The sequence below is a fragment of the Cryptomeria japonica genome, chromosome 4 (assembly GCF_030272615.1).
Source record: "Cryptomeria japonica chromosome 4, Sugi_1.0, whole genome shotgun sequence".
In the NCBI taxonomy this organism is placed as follows: domain Eukaryota; kingdom Viridiplantae; phylum Streptophyta; class Pinopsida; order Cupressales; family Cupressaceae; genus Cryptomeria; species Cryptomeria japonica.
Genome location: NC_081408.1, coordinates 760511012 through 760530256, shown reverse-complemented (window position 1 = coordinate 760530256; position 19245 = coordinate 760511012). Strand labels below are relative to the sequence as shown.

The window sequence follows — 19245 nt, the reverse complement described above, 5'->3', positions numbered from 1 at the left end:
ATCACTAAAACTTATAGTGTAGAAATCACTTTTTCAAGAACATACCATGCCCATGTACGCAAAGCATAATTTGACCCTAATGAAAGTATTTTTTTGAATCCTTCTGGTAAAATATTTTTAATTGATTCACCTTTGATGAGGATATTTTTTTGTAATTTTTTTCTACATATTTTTTTTGTTAATTATATTTTTATCGGGCATAATTGCTATTTTGAAAAACCCTCGGGAAGCATAATTTGATCTAAAGTTAATAATTTTTGAAATTTTTGTAAACTATATAAAATTGTCTCTAGTTTGATACCATTTTTTTTTTCAAAAAACTTAAAGACAAAAAAAGGTTATTAAAAAACTAAGAAACATTATTTCAAGTTTATGGACCTCTTTCAAAAGAAATTATTATTTTAAAAATTAAAAAATGTGTCTAATTTAAAAAAAAATTACATCTTTAGAATCTAGATAGTCTAGACTGTAATGGGTTTTCATTGTTTTAAAAAAATCTGCAAATTTGTTGTTTAGATATATTTTTGAAGTCATTATTTGTATGGAGATAAATTTGACCTTCAACTTGCGAGTCAAACCAGGGTCAAGCCAAAGAGTTGGCAATCCAAGCCAATTCCTAAACCAAAATCCAAAGGAGATACCAAGCCACAATTTAGATTTTTTACAAACGAGATACCATTTAGAATACGTGATCTCATTTCGCTTTTTAAAATAATAAAAAAAATATTTATAAAATGAGGATACCATTTTTAAACTAAACGAATCTCATTTTGGATACGGGATCCCATTTTTTGAAATTTATTTTCAAAAAAAAATTATATATATATATATGATTTTTAGTAATATAACATGTCCTTTTGTATGAGCTTTTTATGCATTATTTTATGATCTAGTTGTCTTATGGATGCTATTTTTTTGCAATTTTATATCCATTGTTTGAAGGTATCAATTATTGCATAATTTTCTAGTCATGGAATCTAAACAACATCAAAAGAAGAAACAAAGGAGGGACATGACTGTAGAAGAAATTCAAGCACAAAGAGATGAGGCCAAACATCAAAGAGATAGAAGAATGAGGATTCGATAAATGAATAATCTTGATGCTTCTAGATCCACAACAATGGAAGAGAGAAACATTCAAGATGATTCCTTGGGGGGATAAGATTGCAATTATGGATGATGTTGACGTGAAAGATAATATGATTATGGAGACTAATCCAGGTAATATATCTTCAAATCTAGGTACATATTCAAATCCTTCTTTGAAAGACATGGATAATATGATTATAGATGATATTCATGGTGATGATTTACTAGAAGCTAGATATAACAATGTTGAGATTGATATTGTTCATGACAGTAGGAAACAAATTAGAGATATTGAAAATGAAAACCCTCGTGTTGGTAAAGATGAGATTATTTTGAATGTTGAAAGTGAAAATCCTTATGAACATGGAGCAAATGAAAATTCTCCTATTGTTAAAGATTATCACAATTTTTTTTTTATATAAATTTTTTTAAAAATTTTTGGATAATATTCTTGGTAAGATTTCTTGGAGATAGATAAGAACTTATGCCAAAAGAATATAAATAGAGTTTTTTAATCACAAAAAACTTAAAATTCAGTGTCAATTGAGGATGCAATTGAGGAGAATGTGGAAAATGAGAAAAGTGATGAAAAAGTAGGCATCTTTGTGAAACCAACAAAAGAAGATGAGTCACTTAAGCATGCTATGTCTATTGTTGTAAGTGCCATTGAATCTATTGCAAAAAATAATTGATCTAAAGATAAGAATGTGGCACAATGAGCCATAACAACTACTATAGTAAATAAAACAACCTTGAATAAAAGGATGGTAAGAAACATTAGTGGAATTTTAAAGATGCATCGTAAAACATTGGTAAGAGCAACTAAAAGAAGAGAAAGTAATGAAAATAATCCAATCAACCAAAGTTGGAGATTTAGTGGTTGACTTCCAAGGTCAAATATGAAATTGAATATTGAAGTGAAATCTTGGTTGAATTTTTTTGGCATGATAATACAAGGGTATCATCTAATGCTAGAGATGTTCTAAAGTTGAGAGCGGAGTTGAAAATTCATGATCCTCATCTAAAACACCTATTAGACACAACTCAATCTAATTTTTTTGGATGATGTCATGTTACTTGGAAATATTACCATAAGTCAAGGATCATTTGAGAAATACAATTCTTGGTATGTGAAAATTAATAAGCAATGAATCTCTTGTTGTTGTAAAACACAAGTGTAATTTCATTATTATTATGATGTTTTTCAACATATACATTGTGTTTTGCATAGTAACATGCTTATCTAGGAATATGGTATTGATATACCACAAAAAACAATCAAGGAAACTGTAGCAAGTTTATTTTGTGAAAGATATAATAGGTAACTATTTTATTTAAGTTCGTGTATCTCTAGACAATGTTCTAGTTGTCATAATTTTTCATTATTAGTAGAATGTATGCATGAGAGTAGTGAAAATGATTTTGGACAACTAGTGGATGTTAGAAGATTTAAGAATGCTGAGTATCCTTTAAAGGATGGGAAAACTTGAAAGCATGCCAATTTAATAACAGAAAAGGTTATTGTACATGCATTCGTGTCAGAATTTAAGAGTAAGATTGTACCAAATATATGACACAATCTCAACATGCCAGGTGGTTTGATGGTCAATTTCGCACATGTAGAAATGCATTTCCAATTGGAAGTATACTATCAATGGTGGACTTTGCAAAAATTTATACTCTTAAGCCACAAGAGGAAATTAAATCTCAATATTACAATTCCACTCAGGATGCTATTTTTGTTCATATTCTTTTTAGATATGCAAATAATAGCACTAAGGATGATATAATTTTTTTAAGGGAGGAGTATTTCTATGTGAGTGATAATTGGATGCATTCGTCAAAGTTTGTTCAATATTGTTTCAACATATTTTATACAAATTTAAGAGAAAGAAGAGTCCAGATGACAAAACATTGTATATGGTCAGATAATTGTACAAGACAATTCAAGAATGCTTGAATATTTTATTAGTTAAGCAAGGCTCAAATGGAATACAATATCCAACATATATGGAGTTTTTTTAGGTTGGACATGGTAAAGGATAACATAATGGAGCTGGTGCATGTGTTAAAAGAATTCTTGCTAGAGAGAAATTGAAATTTGAAGATAATTTATAATTTAAATATGCACGTGCAATTGTGGATTGGTGCAATACAACATTATCCACTAGATCAAGTGTTAACTCTACAATTAAATGATTCTTTTTGTTAGTTGAAGATGATAACATTGTGCCTATAATTAATTATGAGACAATTAGCGGATCAGCATAATGGCATTCATTTAGGAGTTCAAATGCAAGCACATAGACTATCTAGATAAGGGAATTTTCATGTTTTTGTCAGTTTTGTATTTTAGGTTCTTTTGATATATGTGAGTATAATAAATGGGTTGAACAGTGGAAACAAAGATCATTGATACCTACTCAAACACAAGATCAGATTGACACAACAATTGAAGATAATGATCAACTGTTTGCATCAAATAATTATGATCATGTTTTAGACCTTGTACAATAAGGTAATTTAATTATTTTGTATGAAATTTTGATGAACGTGTTTAATTAATTTCTTTTTTTATATTTAATGTAGAAATTGGTGAAATTTAATTAAAAATTGATAAAATTAATTTTGTTTGTAGGACATGTGTATGCCATTGTTGCACTTAAGGACAATGAAGAGAAAACATAATATTGGTTGGTTCGACGTGTTGAGACTAAACACAAATGAGTTAAACCTCAAGAAGATGATGATGATGACTACCATTATCCAACTGATTTAGTGGTGGTTGTTACTACTTGGCTAAGGAAATATCTAACAAGGAAGAATGGTTTGCCTACTTTCAAAGATTATGAAGCACATGTAAGAAGATTATACACTACTCACTTTGGTTGTTGTAACAAATATACAACTAGTTAGATATCGTGAGAGACTTTCTAATCAAGAGTTGTAGATAATTTCTATGGAAGATCATGAGACAATTATAGATCCTTTGAAAAAAAATGAGGATACAGATGGTACAACGGAATAAGTATTTATAGAGGTATGTATATATATAGTTTTATTATTGTTCAAGATATAGGTTCACATGTCCTATATATATATATATATATATATATATATATATATATATATATATATATATATATATATATATATATATATATATATATATATATATATATATATATATTATTACCATTTGATCCATATTTTTATTATTGTTTCATACATAATTCCATCCCCTTAAGTACTTACTTGATGGTACAATGGAATAAATAAATAGAGGTATGTATAAATTTTTAAATCGAAACAATAGAAAGTGAAATATATGTTTTGAATTTTGAAATGATGTAAACTAATTAAATGTATAATTTTTCTGTATTTTATTTTTGTAATTTTTTTTAAACATTTTAAAATTATTTGAATATACTTTCGTATAAAGTAAACACTATAATTTAGTTGTTGATAAAATGTTGAACTTGAATTTACATGAGGCGTGACACTCTACATAGTAAATTTTACCTTTTTTTCTTTAATTTTTTTGTGTATATTGATAATTTGAAACTTTAGTGCAAAAATATATTTTTAACTATTTTTATGTATATATATTTTTTAATAAATTTGAAAAGTTGTGTGTAGTAAAAAATAATTCTTTCCATTTGGCATTAATTTTTTCTTAATTATTTATCCAAATTAGAAAAGAATTATATCATCTTGACATAGACTCTTTTCTCTAGTACATTTATTTTTTTCAAAAAGTTTAAATAAATTTTATTTTTTTTCCTTTACAAGATAATCAATCTTATATTTTAGTGTTGATGACCTAATTTTAATAAAAATAAAATATAAAAACTAATTAAAATATTAAACTATATATATTTTGGAAAATTCACTTGCAAATCTATAGAAGGGTATTTTTACATTTCAAAAAAAAAAAAATTATTTATAAGAGTAGGAGCTATTGAAACATCGAGTGTTTCAAAATAATTTTTTTGGGGGGTAAGTAGACCCAAAGTGGTATAAAATATACATTTAGTAGACAATTCCAATTCTAAAAGTTGTGGCTCATATATAAGATAAATAAAATGAATCTTTATAGACTATATGTTTGATTAAAATTAATTTTTAGTTAGAATTACTTAAATTCACTTGTACTCATAAGTTAGCCTAAAACATGACACAGTTTTGTGGATTTACTCATATTTATAATTCATTTATTGTGACCATTTTGTACTTTCATAGATTCTAATTTTTCTCCCTTTAAGCCATGTCCTAATTAGTTTAAATGATCTCATTTTAAGCCACGTGTCCCAATTAGTCTGATCCCCTTAAGCTCGATGTCCTAGTTAGGCCCATCCCCTTAAGCCATGTCCTAATTATTTCTTGAATGAGCTGCTTTTAAGCTACATGTTTTAATTAGTTTGATCCCCTTAAGCCACATTTCCTAGTTAGGCCCATCCCCTTAAGCCATGTCTTGATTAATTCTTGAGTGATACCCTTTTAAGCCACATGTCCTAATTAGTTTGATCCCCTTAAGCCATAGGTCCTAATTAATCCCATCATTTTAATCCATGTCCAAATTAGATTGACTCCCTTTTAAGCCAGATGTCCTTTAATTAACTTTAATTTCCCCTTTTAAGCCATGTCCTAATTAGTTTCATCCCCCTAGTTTCTATTTTTATATACATATCTAACTATTTTTTTTTTGTAGGTTTATCATAGTGATTTTTTGTAGGTGGCACGTTAACAAGTTCATGAATTTAATTATTTATCAATAATTCAAATTAATTGGTAAGCACCATTTTTCTTTAAATATTTAATTAGTTTATAATTTTAGCATGTATGTTTAATTTAATTCTAATTAATTCATTAAATTTATTGCATGTAGGTCTCCTACAATCCAGAAAATTTGTCTCTATGAGGATCTAATTTATAGATCTTTCAAGAACCTAATTGTCTCTATAGGGATCAATTTTAATGTTAAATTTCCTAGATTTAAATTGATTTTTTTAACAATGTAGGTGAATTTTAAACATTGAGTTGGATATTTTTACTTGATGTGGATCAAAATTTTAATGTTTTAGATTGAACCATAGATCTATATATCATTCATTGCTTCATATGTACATTAATGCTATTTATTGCTTCATGTGTGTACACGTTACTTATTGCTTCATTTATAATAGGCATGTTATTCATTGCGTCATTTATAACATGTATGTTTATGTTATAATTTATCAGCTTCATATGTACATGTATGTCCACCCCCTTAAGCCAAGTTCTAATTAGGTTCGTCCCCTTATTCCATGTCCTACTTAGGTCCATCCCCTTAAAGAAAGTCCTGAGTAGGTTCATCCCCTTAAGCCATGTACTAATTAGATCCATCCCCTTAAATCAAGTCCTTATTACTAGGTTCATCCCCTTAAGCCACATGTCCTAATTAGGTCCATCCTCTTAATCCAAGTCATAAGTAAGTTCATCCCCTTAAGCCATGTCCTAATTAGGTCCATCCCATTAAACCAAGTCTGTATTACTAGGTTCAACCCCTTAAGCCACACCCTAATTAGATCCATCCCATTAAGCCATATCCTAAGTAGGTCCCCTAGCTAGCCATTATTGACATGAGTTCATGTCCTAGTTAGTTCATCCCCTTAAATAAGCCATGTCCTAATTAGTCCGTCCCCTTTTAAACCATGTGTCCTCATTTAATTGCATACACATATTATCTAATTTATAGAAATTATAAATTATTGATTTCTTCATGTAATTTCACTGTGTTACAATATTTTATTCATTTAAATGTGTATATATTAATTAATAAATTTACATATGTTATTTATATTGCTTCATGATTTATTCAAGTTCATGTTTATATTATTTATTTCTTAATATGTGTATATTAAATTGATTTTGATTCATGTTGTTTGCTTAATGTGTACATACATTAAATTATGTTTATTATTTGTCAATTGCTTCATTTATAATGTCTTAATGTGTGGATATTATTTAAATTAAATTTGTGTATATTATTTAAAAGTTATGTGATTATTAAATCTATATTTTTTTGAATTTGCAATCAAGGTGCATACAAGCATTTTTAGAAATCAATATAATTTAACACATGTACATTTAAGAAGACATATAATATATTATAAAATCCATACATACATAGAAGAAAGTACTAGAAAGAAAGAATTTCCATAAATTTACATGTGTAGAAAGCACATATATATAATGTCCATGAAATAAGTATAATTTGTATGTGTGATGTGAAACATGTACTAAAGCACATACAAGACATGTACTAAAAAATTCCATGATGAAACAAACAAACAGTGAAATAAGTATAAAATGTAGGTCCTCAAATGTAAAATAAGCCCCTAAACTCAAGAGGACTCCCTAAAATCTAGACTCCTCTTCAAGCCATGTGAACTAGTTCGAAGAGAATCACTCTGCAAGATATTAATGAACATTCAAAATCAAATATAAATTAAAAACTATTTAAAATAATTTTAAAAAAATTATTCACTTTAAAATTTAAATTATAACTTATCAAAACTAGAACTAAAATGTACAACCACACATAAGTTTGGTCATCTCCTCTCTCGACCAAGTGCTTTGCATCTCCAATTGCTACAGGGACTGTAAAAATCTGTCCTCTCTCATTCTATAGGACCATAGCAACTAAAAATTAGAAATATTCAAATTTTTAATGAAATTATAAATAAATAAAATTCTACATCCTAGAAATTTTACTGGCATGTCCTAAAATTAGGTCAACTTTAAAATTTGTAAAATCAGATATATATATATATATATATATATATATATATATATATACCCGATCATCTCCTCCATGCACATCCACATGGTCTTCATCAATATGTGTAGGTGCTATGGTCTGAGTGGTTGTAATAGCAGGAGAAAAATTTGTATTAACTAGTTCATACAAGGTCAAAAAGACCACGTACATTAATGTGTATGGGCTAAAATTTATATCTATGCATGCATATAATATTATTTAAAAATATTTTAAAAATTTAACCTAAAATGCAACCGATGTTTCTAGAATTTCACCAAGAGGACCACATGGGTGTGAAAACCCCATCCTAATAGTCATGTTCACTTGTTTACAAAATTCAATTTTTAAGTTACAACTTAAGTTCTAGATAATTTGTACCTGTGTATATATACATGTGTACATGTTTTACAATATATAATTTATATCTAGATACAAAATTGAAAGGTTATTTTCAATGTACACTAACTTCAAGCTCGTCTATAACAACTGATGCTAGAGGAGCACTCACCACAACTGCAGGTGGATAATCCAATGTGGAAGTTGGTGTCACGGTTTCCTTTTAAAATTTCATACATACCAACAAATTAATATATATACATGTAGACATTTTAAAAAGTTACATGACTTAAAATCAATATTTGAATTTAAAATCAATCAAATTTAAAATATCACCCCAAAAGGCATGCTGAGATCCAAGGTGTCGATAGTATACTAAATCAATCAATAGATCTAGTCGGTGTGCCCACAACCATGGCCTAGAGAGACAATTGACACATGTATGATAGTTTATTTAAAATATATATTTAATTTATATATTTAAATTTATATTTAATATTGAACAAATGATATCTATATTATGTACTTGTCTATCATGGTGATCCATCAGATGATCACCAACACATATGAAATCAACATATCAACCAATATTATCATGATCATCAGATGCTTCCTATGCAACAACTAAAGAGGATGGATCATGATGTGAACTGGATGCACTTGATCACTGTCAAACACATAACATAATCGATGAAAACTAGTAAAAAAATGGGGCGTTGTTGTACAGGGTATGGATGTAATGTCATCATCATCTCATCTTAATGCTTGACCAACATTAGGGCTAGCTACCAAATTAGATGTCTGGTAAGGTTAGTAGTGAGCGAAGTCAATGTGTCCAACGCCAAGATCATAAAATGTTGGTGAATAGGAATAGGTATAATAGTAGAAGGGGGATCCAGGATGGATTACCGAGGAATAGGTCAGTTGGGGTCAATATGTGCCCCCAACCTATGTTGTGGAATGCCACCTCCAACACCATGGAATGATCTCATATCAAAATAGTTGGGTTTTAAACCTAGAATAAACTCTACATATAATTTTATGAAAAACTATAAGGGGCACTCTAAGTTAGTGTGTGGTGGCTAGTCAAAGACCATATACAACCGGTCCCAAAAATTATTAGCTATCAACAAATGTATACACCACCTCATCGATATGCATGATTTGTTCGGAGGAATCGGATGGTTTGTAACAGGATCATCAAAATATGGAGTTAAGTGGGCTTTAGTTATTTTCAAGTCTAAAATATCCATATAGGAGAGGCCATTCGAATAGAACCGATGTCTCTTATCCCTCAATGCATGATATAAGTCAAGTTCTACATCAATGGCCCTAATAGCATCAAAAACTTTTTCCATCTTCAATAAAAAATACACTAGATGGGAGGAAATGTATGGTGCATTAAGGATCTCATTAACTCTTTCTTGAATGGATCCAATATTTTCATTGATCCTGGCTTGATATCGAGCCTCGCCAGATCTAGGGGGTGGAGGTGGAGGTGGAGGTGGAGGTGGAGGTGGAGGTGGATGTGGGGTTATCTAGGAGGAGTGGAGGTGGTGGATTAAGTAACTCATCAATGTTAAATTCATCCATGATATCTAGATGTGTTTGTGATATATGGGTAAAACATCTACTTATATACACACAAACAATAAATATATGTACAGAAATTTAAAAAATGAAATTTAAAAATTGACATTTAAAATGAATCCTAGAGATCTATGTACACATATATATTTAATTTAAATTATTAAATAAAACATAATATTAAAAATTCTAGGTCCAAATGTACACGTGTAGATTAAATCCTATCTTGATCACATACATACACATGTTCAAACTGCATATTGAATGTATGAAATATATACACATGTCATGAAGTACCTATATATTAGTTAACATTTATACCATGGGTTTAATATTTCTGCAATATATAATTTGTTTTCAATTAATATGTTCTCAATGGGTATGTGCACCAAGTTGTGGTACCAAAAGGGTGTCTTAAGATGCCACTTTTTTCTAAAATCAGCAAAGTCTGAACTTCAACGACAAATTGGAGATAGTTACACTCCAAATTTGAAGATGCAACAAGAACAAAAATCAGAGTGCTTTGAGTCTACTTTCTAAACTACTAATTTGTTTTGAAAATGGCAGAAATTAAGGGCTTAAAAAAGGGGGGCCACAAAAAGTGGTCCCATTTTTATGCAAAAAACATAACATAGTGTCTCTTGTGGCCCCCTCTAAAATGTTAACTTTTTTTTAAAATTTTTAAAATTGCTTTAGTGAAAAATTATCTAACATCTTGTAGTTTATGCCAGATTTTTCAGCTACAAAATTTGAGTGTCCTCCCCCCTAAAATCATTGATAAATAATCAAAAATCAAAACTTTTTTTTTAAATTGTGTAGAATGGAGTCTAGTTTCTAAAAATATAAGTTTCTTCAAAATACAATGAAAGTGTAAAAACCTATACCCAAAATAGTGCATGTTGGTTTTCGACCAAAAATGTACACACTAACAAAAGAAATTATAGATGAAAGCCTTAATGAAATCAAAATGCGAAAAATATTACATGCTTGGATAGATAAGAGAGAGATTGAGGTCGCTATGGTGTTTATTTTAGTTTCATTGAAACACGTGCAAGCCTAATGGAGAGCACGATCAAAAATATGTAAAAAAATTTAATCTTCTGATAAAAACACATCTCAAGCCTGAAATGGTCATACAACCCTTTGGGTTGGATGCCCATGTACAATCCAACCCAAAGGGTTGGTGGTTTCCAATCCAAACCATTTGGCGAGTGCCAAATATGGCGCTCACCAAATGCAAAATTTTGAATTTTCACATTTGGCGCACGCCAAATTTGGCACCCGCCAAATGTGAAAAGTTATTTTTTTTGCATTTGGCGAGTGCCAAATATGGTGCACACCAAATGTTCTTCATTGTCCAATGTAAAGGTTTTGTGAGTGTGTAGATTTTCCAATCTGGGCACAACTTATATTCACCCTCAAAGGAGAATATATACATGAAATATAACATTTAAGTATAAGTCTTTCTTATACTTTAAGTTATATTTCATGTATATATTAGCAAGATGTTTGAGAGTTCTTTAAGCTCTATAGGACTTATAATGTAGATTCTAGTTTTAAGAGGATCATATAAAATTTTAGACTTAGTCAAATTTCAATAATCAACATGCTCCTATTAGCATTCTTCAGCTATGTATCACACTCTCTTTATCGTCCCCAGACTCTAGACCTATCTCTATCCCTCTCTTGTCTCTCTTACTTCTCTCTCCCCTCTCTAGGTAAACCCAACTTCTCTACATTTCATTCCTTCCTTAACCCCATATATATCCTTGACTCCCTCCCTCTCTCTTCTTCTCTCTCATTCTATTATTATTTCACTTCCCTCCCTCTCCATTCTCTTGGTCACTACCTATCCCTTCTATCTTCTCTCCCCCCATATCTAGGTCTCTTCCTCTCTTCCTATTCACCTCACTACCTCTCCCTCCCTATATTATTACCCACCTCTCTCTCCCCCTCTAGGTGTCTCACCTAATTAATTGTCCACCCTCTAGTTCTCTCCCCCCATCTCCATATTTCTCTCCCTCTCCCTTACCCCTATCCATTTTATGAACTCTCTCCCTCTATTCTCTCTCTCCAAACCTATCTATCTCTTCATTCCTTAGGTCTTTTAATCCCTCCACGTGTACCTCTCCATCCATCCTCTCTTAGTCATCTCTTTTCTCTTATATCTATTCCCTCTCTCCATTGTATAGGTTGTCACCTCTCCCTCCTACTCTCTCTACCTCCCTCTCTCAAATTTCTAGGTTTCTCCCTCATTCCCTCTCCACCTCTATACTTATCCATTAATGTCTCATTAGGCACCTATCTTTATGCCCCTCTATCTCTCCCATCTAGGTATTTAACCTCTCTCTCATGCTCTACATATCTCATCTCTCTATTTATCGCCTCTCTAGTTCTCTCCCTTCCTCTCCACATCTCTCTATCCATCATCCCTTACCCATCTCCCTTTATGAACTCTCTCCTTCTCTTATCTCTCTATTCACCACTTTATCTACCAAAAAATGTAGACCTATTACTCCCCCTTTCTTCTCCCTATTTCTTCTCTCTCTCCTCTCTAGGTCTCTCCTATATTCTCTCCCTTTCTCTCTCACCTTCCCTCTTTATCTCCATATCTATCCTTCCCTCCCTCCATCTCTCTTCCCTTCTTATTGTTTCTCCCCACTCTCTCTGTGTTCTCTTAATGAATACCTCTCCCTCTGAACCTCTCTTTCCATACCTATTTTTCTCCTTCCCTCCATCTATACATATCTACATGTCCCTATTTGTCTCTTAATCCCCATGTATCCCCTTCACCTCTATCTTTCCGCCCTAGGTCTCTCACCTCTCTCTTCCTAGCCTCTAGATCTCTCACCTCTATATCTCTCTCCTCTCTAATTCTTTCCTTTCCACCTCCTTACCCCTCTTTCTCTGTTTGTGAACTTATCTCTCTTATTTTATTTTGTCTCTCCCTCACCTATCTGCTCTTTCATCTCTAGGTCTCTCAGCCACTCCCTACACACATCTCCCTTTCTTCATGGATATCTCTTTCTCTTTATTCTTCCCTCTCCCCTCTTTTTTTTCCCTCCCCCATATAGGATTTAGATAATAGGTTGTAGGATATAAGGTTTATGGTATGGGGTACAAGATTGATGGAACATTGTTTAGGGTGGATAGGGTTGAGGGTAGTGGTTGTATTAATACTCAAGACACCATATGACTTGTAACAACACCATATCATTTCCTAAGGGGTCATATGGTGTCGTTAAGGGTCATATGGTGTCCTAAGGGGTTATATGGTATCGTTAGGGGTCATATGGTATTCTATGATCCCTTAGGATACCATATGACCCCTAATGACATCATATGGTATCCTAAGGGGTCACATGGTGTCCTAAGGGGAAATATGGTCTTATATGACCCCTTAGGATACCATATGACCCCTAATGACACCATATGGTGTCCTAAGAGGTCATATGATGTTTTATGACCCCTTATAACACCAAATGACCCCTAACAACACCATATGGTGTTTAAATGGGTCATATAGTTTCCTAAGGGTTCATATGATGTCCTAAGGGGTCATATGGTGTTCTATGATCCCTTAGAACACCATATGACCCCACACGACACCATATGACCCCTAATAACATAATATGGTGTCCTAAGGTGTCATATGGTGTCATTAGAGGTTATATGATGTCCTATGGGGTCGTATGGTGTTCTGTGACCCCTTACGACACCATATGACCCCTAATGACACCAAATGGTGTCCTAAGGGGTGACATGGTGTTCTAAGGGGTCATATGGTATTATATGACCCCTTAGGACACCATATGACCCCTAATGTTATCATATAGTGTTGTTAGGGGTTATATGGTGTTGTATTGGGTCATATGGTGTCCTAAGAGGTCATAGAACAAGATTTTGTAAGGGGTCATATAGTGTCCTAAGGGGTCATATGGTGTTCTATGACCCCTTAGGACACCATATGACCCCATACAACACCATATAACCCCTAACGACACTATATGGTGTCCTTAGGGGTCATACAGTGTTCTATGACACCTTAGGACACCATATGACCCCTAATGACAACATATGTTGTCCTCATGGGTCATATGGTGTTTTATGACCCTTTGGGACACTATATAATCCATCAAGACACCATATGACCCCTAAAAACACCATATGGTGTCCTAAGTGGTCATATGGTGTTTTATGTCCCCTTAGGACACCATATCACCCCATATGACACCATATGACCCCTCACGACACCATATGGTGTCCTAAGGGCTCACATGGTGTCTTAAGGGGTCATAAAACATCATATGACTCGTTAGGACACTATAAACTCCCCAACAACATTAGATGACCTCTTAGGAGACCATATGGTGTCTTTAGGGGTCATATGGTGTCCTAAGGGGTCATAGAACACCATATTACCCCGTAGGACACCATATGACCCCTTACGATACCATATAGTGTCTATAGGGGTCATATGGTGTCCTAAGGGGTCAAATATTGTCCTAAGGGGTCATAGAACACCATATAACCCCTTAGGACACCATATGATCCCTTAGGAAACCATATGACCCCTAACAACACCATATGGTCTTTTTAGGGGTCATAAGTTGTCCTAATGGGTCATAGAATACCATATGACCCCTTAAGACACCATATGACCCCTAACAACACCATATGACATGTCCTAAGGGGTCATATGGTATCGTAATGGGTCATATAACACCATATGACCCCTATAGACACCATATGACCTCTTAGGACACCATATGGTGTCGTTAGGGGTCATATGGTGTCCTAAGGGGTCATAGAACACCATATGACCCCTTAAGACACAATATAAGCCCTAATGACATCATATGACTGCTAACGATGCCATATTACCCCTCAAGACACCATATGGTCATATTAGGGGTCATATGGTGTCCTAAGGGGTCATAGAACACCCTATGACCCCTTATGACACTATATGACCCCTCAGGGCACTGTATAACCCCTAACGACACCATATGGTATCAGTAGGGGTCATATGATGTCATAAGGGGTCATATGGCATCCTAATGGGTCATAGAATACCATATGACCCCTAACGACATGATATGACCTTTGAGGACACCATATGACCCCTTAGGACACCATATGGTGTCCTAAGGGATCATATGGTGTCCTCAGGGGTCATATGGTGTTCTATGACCCCCTATGACACCATGTGACCCCCTTTAACATCCTAGTACATGACTTGACCACTTATGACACCATATGACCCCTCAAGACACAATATAGTATTATTAGGGATCATATGGTGTCCTAAGGGGTCATATGGTGTCGTTAGGGATTATATGGTGTCCTAAGGGGTCATATGATATTCTATGACATATTATGACACCATGTGACCCCTAACGATACCATATGACTCCTTAAGACACCATATGACCCCTAATGACACCATATGACCCCTAATGACACCATATGGTGTTGTTAGGGGTCATATGGTGTCATAAGGGGTCATATGGTGTCATAAGGGATCATAGAACACCATATGACCCCTTAAGACACTATAGAATAGAAAGAAGATGTGTATCCAATGTCATTGAAATGAAAATATAATTAATAAAATAATAATAATATTTATCATGTTTTTAATGTAAATTTGAATGCATTTTTATTTTGCATTCTAAAAGAATAGTTTTATTTATGAACAAAGAAAGTTTTTAGTGTAGATTGTCAAATATGAGCACATGTAGAAGTTTTCATTAAGTTAGTAGCAAAGTTTGTTTCTCGAGCAAAGGATCTAAACATTACAAAATTGCTTTGCACTTCCCAATGTGAATAACAATCCCACACAATAATCACTTTCATCGTTCAAGAGAAACAATTATGAATATTAGACTATAAAATCAAGGATTCTATTTTAATTACTAAATATAAGGGACTTGGTAGAAAATAGGTATACAAAATCCCCAAATCAAGCAATATATAATCATCTTACTCAAACTTAGAAAGATTTATTGAGGGAAAACAAAGGGAAGATTAAAAATGCCCTATTTTTCAAGGTACTAGAAAAGTGAGGCTAATGAGGTTACAAATGTTAAAATAAATTGGAAATATGCAAATGAGAGATTTTGAATCTATGCATGCTCACTTTACCCATGCACCAAGTGTTGTCAAAAAAATAGAATGAGTGGAAACTCTATTGTTGATCAAAGAGTAGTTAATAGAATACTGATGATTCTACTAACAATATTTGACACCATTGCTATTACTATTAGATAATCACATGAACTTTGGACCTTATTTCTTATATAAAGTTTTCAAAAGGTTGATTTAGGAGAACATATCCTATTTTTATATTGATTGTGATCTTTGAAATGTATTTTTCAATAGAACAAGTTATAATATTTTTTTTTTTATATTCACTATCGTGGAATCTGGAGGTGTCCTTGCCAAAGCAAGACTAATCCCCTAGTGTGTACGACCCGCTCACAAGGTAGCAACACACACATAATCAACACAGCCGGGGACTCGAACTCAAGACCATGGGGAGCATACCCACGCCTCAAGTTGCGATCCACGACCAGGTGAGCTAGGGCTGAAGCCCTTACAAGTTTTAATATTAGAAAAAGTATAAAAAGTAAGAAAGAACTAACAAAAGAAAAATATAAAAACAAACATTATACACTCATATCAAATTTGGATGTGAGGGACAAATTTCTAGTTATAGAATTGACCTAATTTGTAATCTTAATCTAAAAAATAATTCAGAGAATCACAAAAAAAAATCTATTTTAATTTATAAAATCCTAAATTAATCTATAAATAAATTTATATGCATCTTATTAGTTTAACCTTGTAATGAACACTTATGAAAAAGTACATAAAATTAGTTGGTACCGTAATTATTTGACATCAAGGATGACACTCATCGCCGACAAACTCTAAGCAGCCATAGGACTGCACATTTGTTCCTATTAATTTATTTAAAAACAACATTTTTTTTGGGGTTGGTTTGTTCATAGACCAGAGTCCCATCGCCCTTGCTAGAATCGACCTGGAAAATTCGTGGGCGGATACTGCTAGGAAGAGGAAACATTGGAATATACCCCTCTTTGGAACATGTAAGCTTAATTAGCGATCAAACCAGGTGATATTTATTCTAAGAATTAAAAGCATCTAAAAATTTAAAGCTGCAGGCGAATACAGATACCCAAGTCTCGAAATTTGAGCAGCTGCAATGATATCGTTGAGATCAAATGAGGCCGAGAAACGTAAGAAAGCAGAGCAGGCTGCCATGATATCAAATTTCAAGGTATGAAACCTTTATTATATTTTCCTGAATGCAAAATATTGTTCCTCTGGTAAACTCACCTAATTTTTCATAGCTGCTTTCAGAACAATAGCCAGAGAGAACGAGGTAGCGACCTCGCTTTTAAAGCTTTACGAGCACAAATGCCAAAGCCTTACAAGGCGACGAAATGAAGTCGAAGAAGAAATTCAAAAAATGGTGGAGAAACTGACATCACTTGGAGCAAAACTGAACGAATGCTCCCGTGATCGACACGAAGCCATGCTGGAGGTCGAAGCAATACGGCAGAAGCTCGCCGCAGTGGAGGAGAAAAACTACCGAATTTTGCAACAAAAGGACGCCGAAATTCAACATCTTCAAAATTGCTTGCTTTCAATGCCGCGAGTCGAAACCCCGATCTCCTCTTCCTCCTCTAATAACCTTGAATTCCGCGAATACTCTTTTGAGGAAATAAAAGCAGCAACCTGCGATTTCTCCGACAATTTCAAACTCGGAGAAGGCGGCTATGGCGATGTGTACAGAGGCAAAATAAAACAAACAGCTGTTGTAGTCAAAATCCTCGGGGAGAACGGTTTGCAGGGTCGGCAGGAGTTCCAAAGCGAGGTTTGCACACTAAAATAATCTAAAGCATTGAAGATTTCCTTTTCGTTTTTCTCTTACAGGTTTCGTATAACCTTGTTTTGTTCAGATCGATAATTTCAAAGAAATCCGGCATCCGCATTTGATAGGGATTGTGGGAACCTGTTCCAAGCGAGGTTGTATAATATACGAATATATGTCCAACGGAAGCCTTGCGGATCATCTCAGAGGCAAAGATGCCTTTCCACCGCTCCCTTGGAACGCCAGATTTCGTATTGCCGCCGAAGTATGCTCAGCTTTACAATATCTGCACAGTTTAAGGGCGGATCCAATCGTCCACGGCAATCTGAAACCCCAAAATATACTCCTTGACGAGAATTATAGAAGCAAAATAAGCGACTTCGGTCTGTCTCGTCTTCTGCCAAAAGATCTACACTCAGAATCGGAGCCAAAAGGCACATCTTTGTATATGGATCCGGAATACCTGACAAGCGGTGAATACTCTACCAAATCTGATGTTTACAGCCTCGGAATCGTCCTTTGTGAGCTTCTCGCCGGAAAACCGGCACTAGGACTCGTCAAAGAAGTGGAACGTGCCGTACAAAGTGCAAATTTTGAGAAAATTTTGGATCCTTCAGCCGGTGATTGGCCATTTGCGGAAGCTACTCAAATGGCTTATCTTGCCTTAGATTGCACGGATGTGGAAAGAAAAAAGAGGCCCGACCTTCAGCCGACTGTGATGAAAATGTTGAATCAGATTCGTAACATGTTTGCTGCGACAAATCTTGGCAGACTTGTTGAAAGTGGGCAAAAGTGGGAGCCAGCGAGTGAAGAAATACATGTTCCCAGCTATTTCCTCTGTCCAATCTTCCAGGCAAGGATAAATTTGTGCATTCTTTCATTAGTACTTCGTAGTTCAAATTGCCCGTTTATCTGATTCCATTACTTCACATTCATCTAACTTCGTTGGTTTTTCATTATAATTAAAGATTAGGCTTATGGTTTCAAAAAAATTCTTCCGATTTGCAGGAAATTGTGTAGGATCCAATTCCCCTTTTTTTATCTCATTCTGATACTTCATATTTACCTGACTTCATTAGGTTTTCGTTGTTATAAAAAATTAGGCTTATGACATGAGCAAAATTGTTCCGATTTGCAGGAGATTATGCAGGATGGTTTGATTGTGGACATGATACATCTCCCATGACAAATGAAAAACTTGTGAGCAAGAATCTGATCGCGAACTTTTCTCTGAGGTCAGCCATTCGAGAGTGGCAGGAAAGAGGCGATATCTTGAAAATTTAACAGAGGACAATTTTATGCATTATTATAGAGATTTTTCAATAAGATTAAGAGATATTTTAAATTATTATTTGGGAGAGGGATTAGTAGTTATATAGGGTAGGGTTATCTCCTTTTGTTTATAATATCCAGTCTTTTTACTTATTTAGACTATATATTGTAAATGAATAGTTTACATATAAAGAATAAATTAATCAAATGTTGATAAAATAGACCAATATTTAAATACATGAAAACTTATTAATGT

General features: G+C 33.4%; 1 protein-coding gene across 1 annotated transcript; it reads left to right on the top strand.

Moving 5' to 3' along the window:
- The first annotated feature begins 17312 nt into the window (after positions 1–17312).
- On the top strand, positions 17313–19001 carry LOC131875371 (U-box domain-containing protein 33-like). Its single transcript, XM_059219474.1, has 3 exons — positions 17313–17720; positions 17806–18523; positions 18856–19001. The coding sequence occupies exons 1-3, from the start codon at positions 17313–17315 to the stop codon at positions 18999–19001; spliced, it is 1272 nt and encodes a 423-aa protein (XP_059075457.1).
- Positions 19002–19245: the final 244 nt, after the last annotated feature.

What these genes read in the sequence shown, in the direction of transcription:
- LOC131875371 (XM_059219474.1), top strand. Translation starts at nt 17,313, where the DNA reads ATGGTGGAGAAACTGACATCACTTGGAGCAAAACTGAACGAATGCTCC. An exon ending in GGCAGGAGTTCCAAAGCGAG is followed by an intron (nt 17,721 to 17,805) that starts GTTTGCACACTA and finishes TGTTTTGTTCAG; the next exon opens with ATCGATAATTTCAAAGAAAT. An exon ending in GCAAAAGTGGGAGCCAGCGA is followed by an intron (nt 18,524 to 18,855) that starts GTGAAGAAATAC and finishes TCCGATTTGCAG; the next exon opens with GAGATTATGCAGGATGGTTT.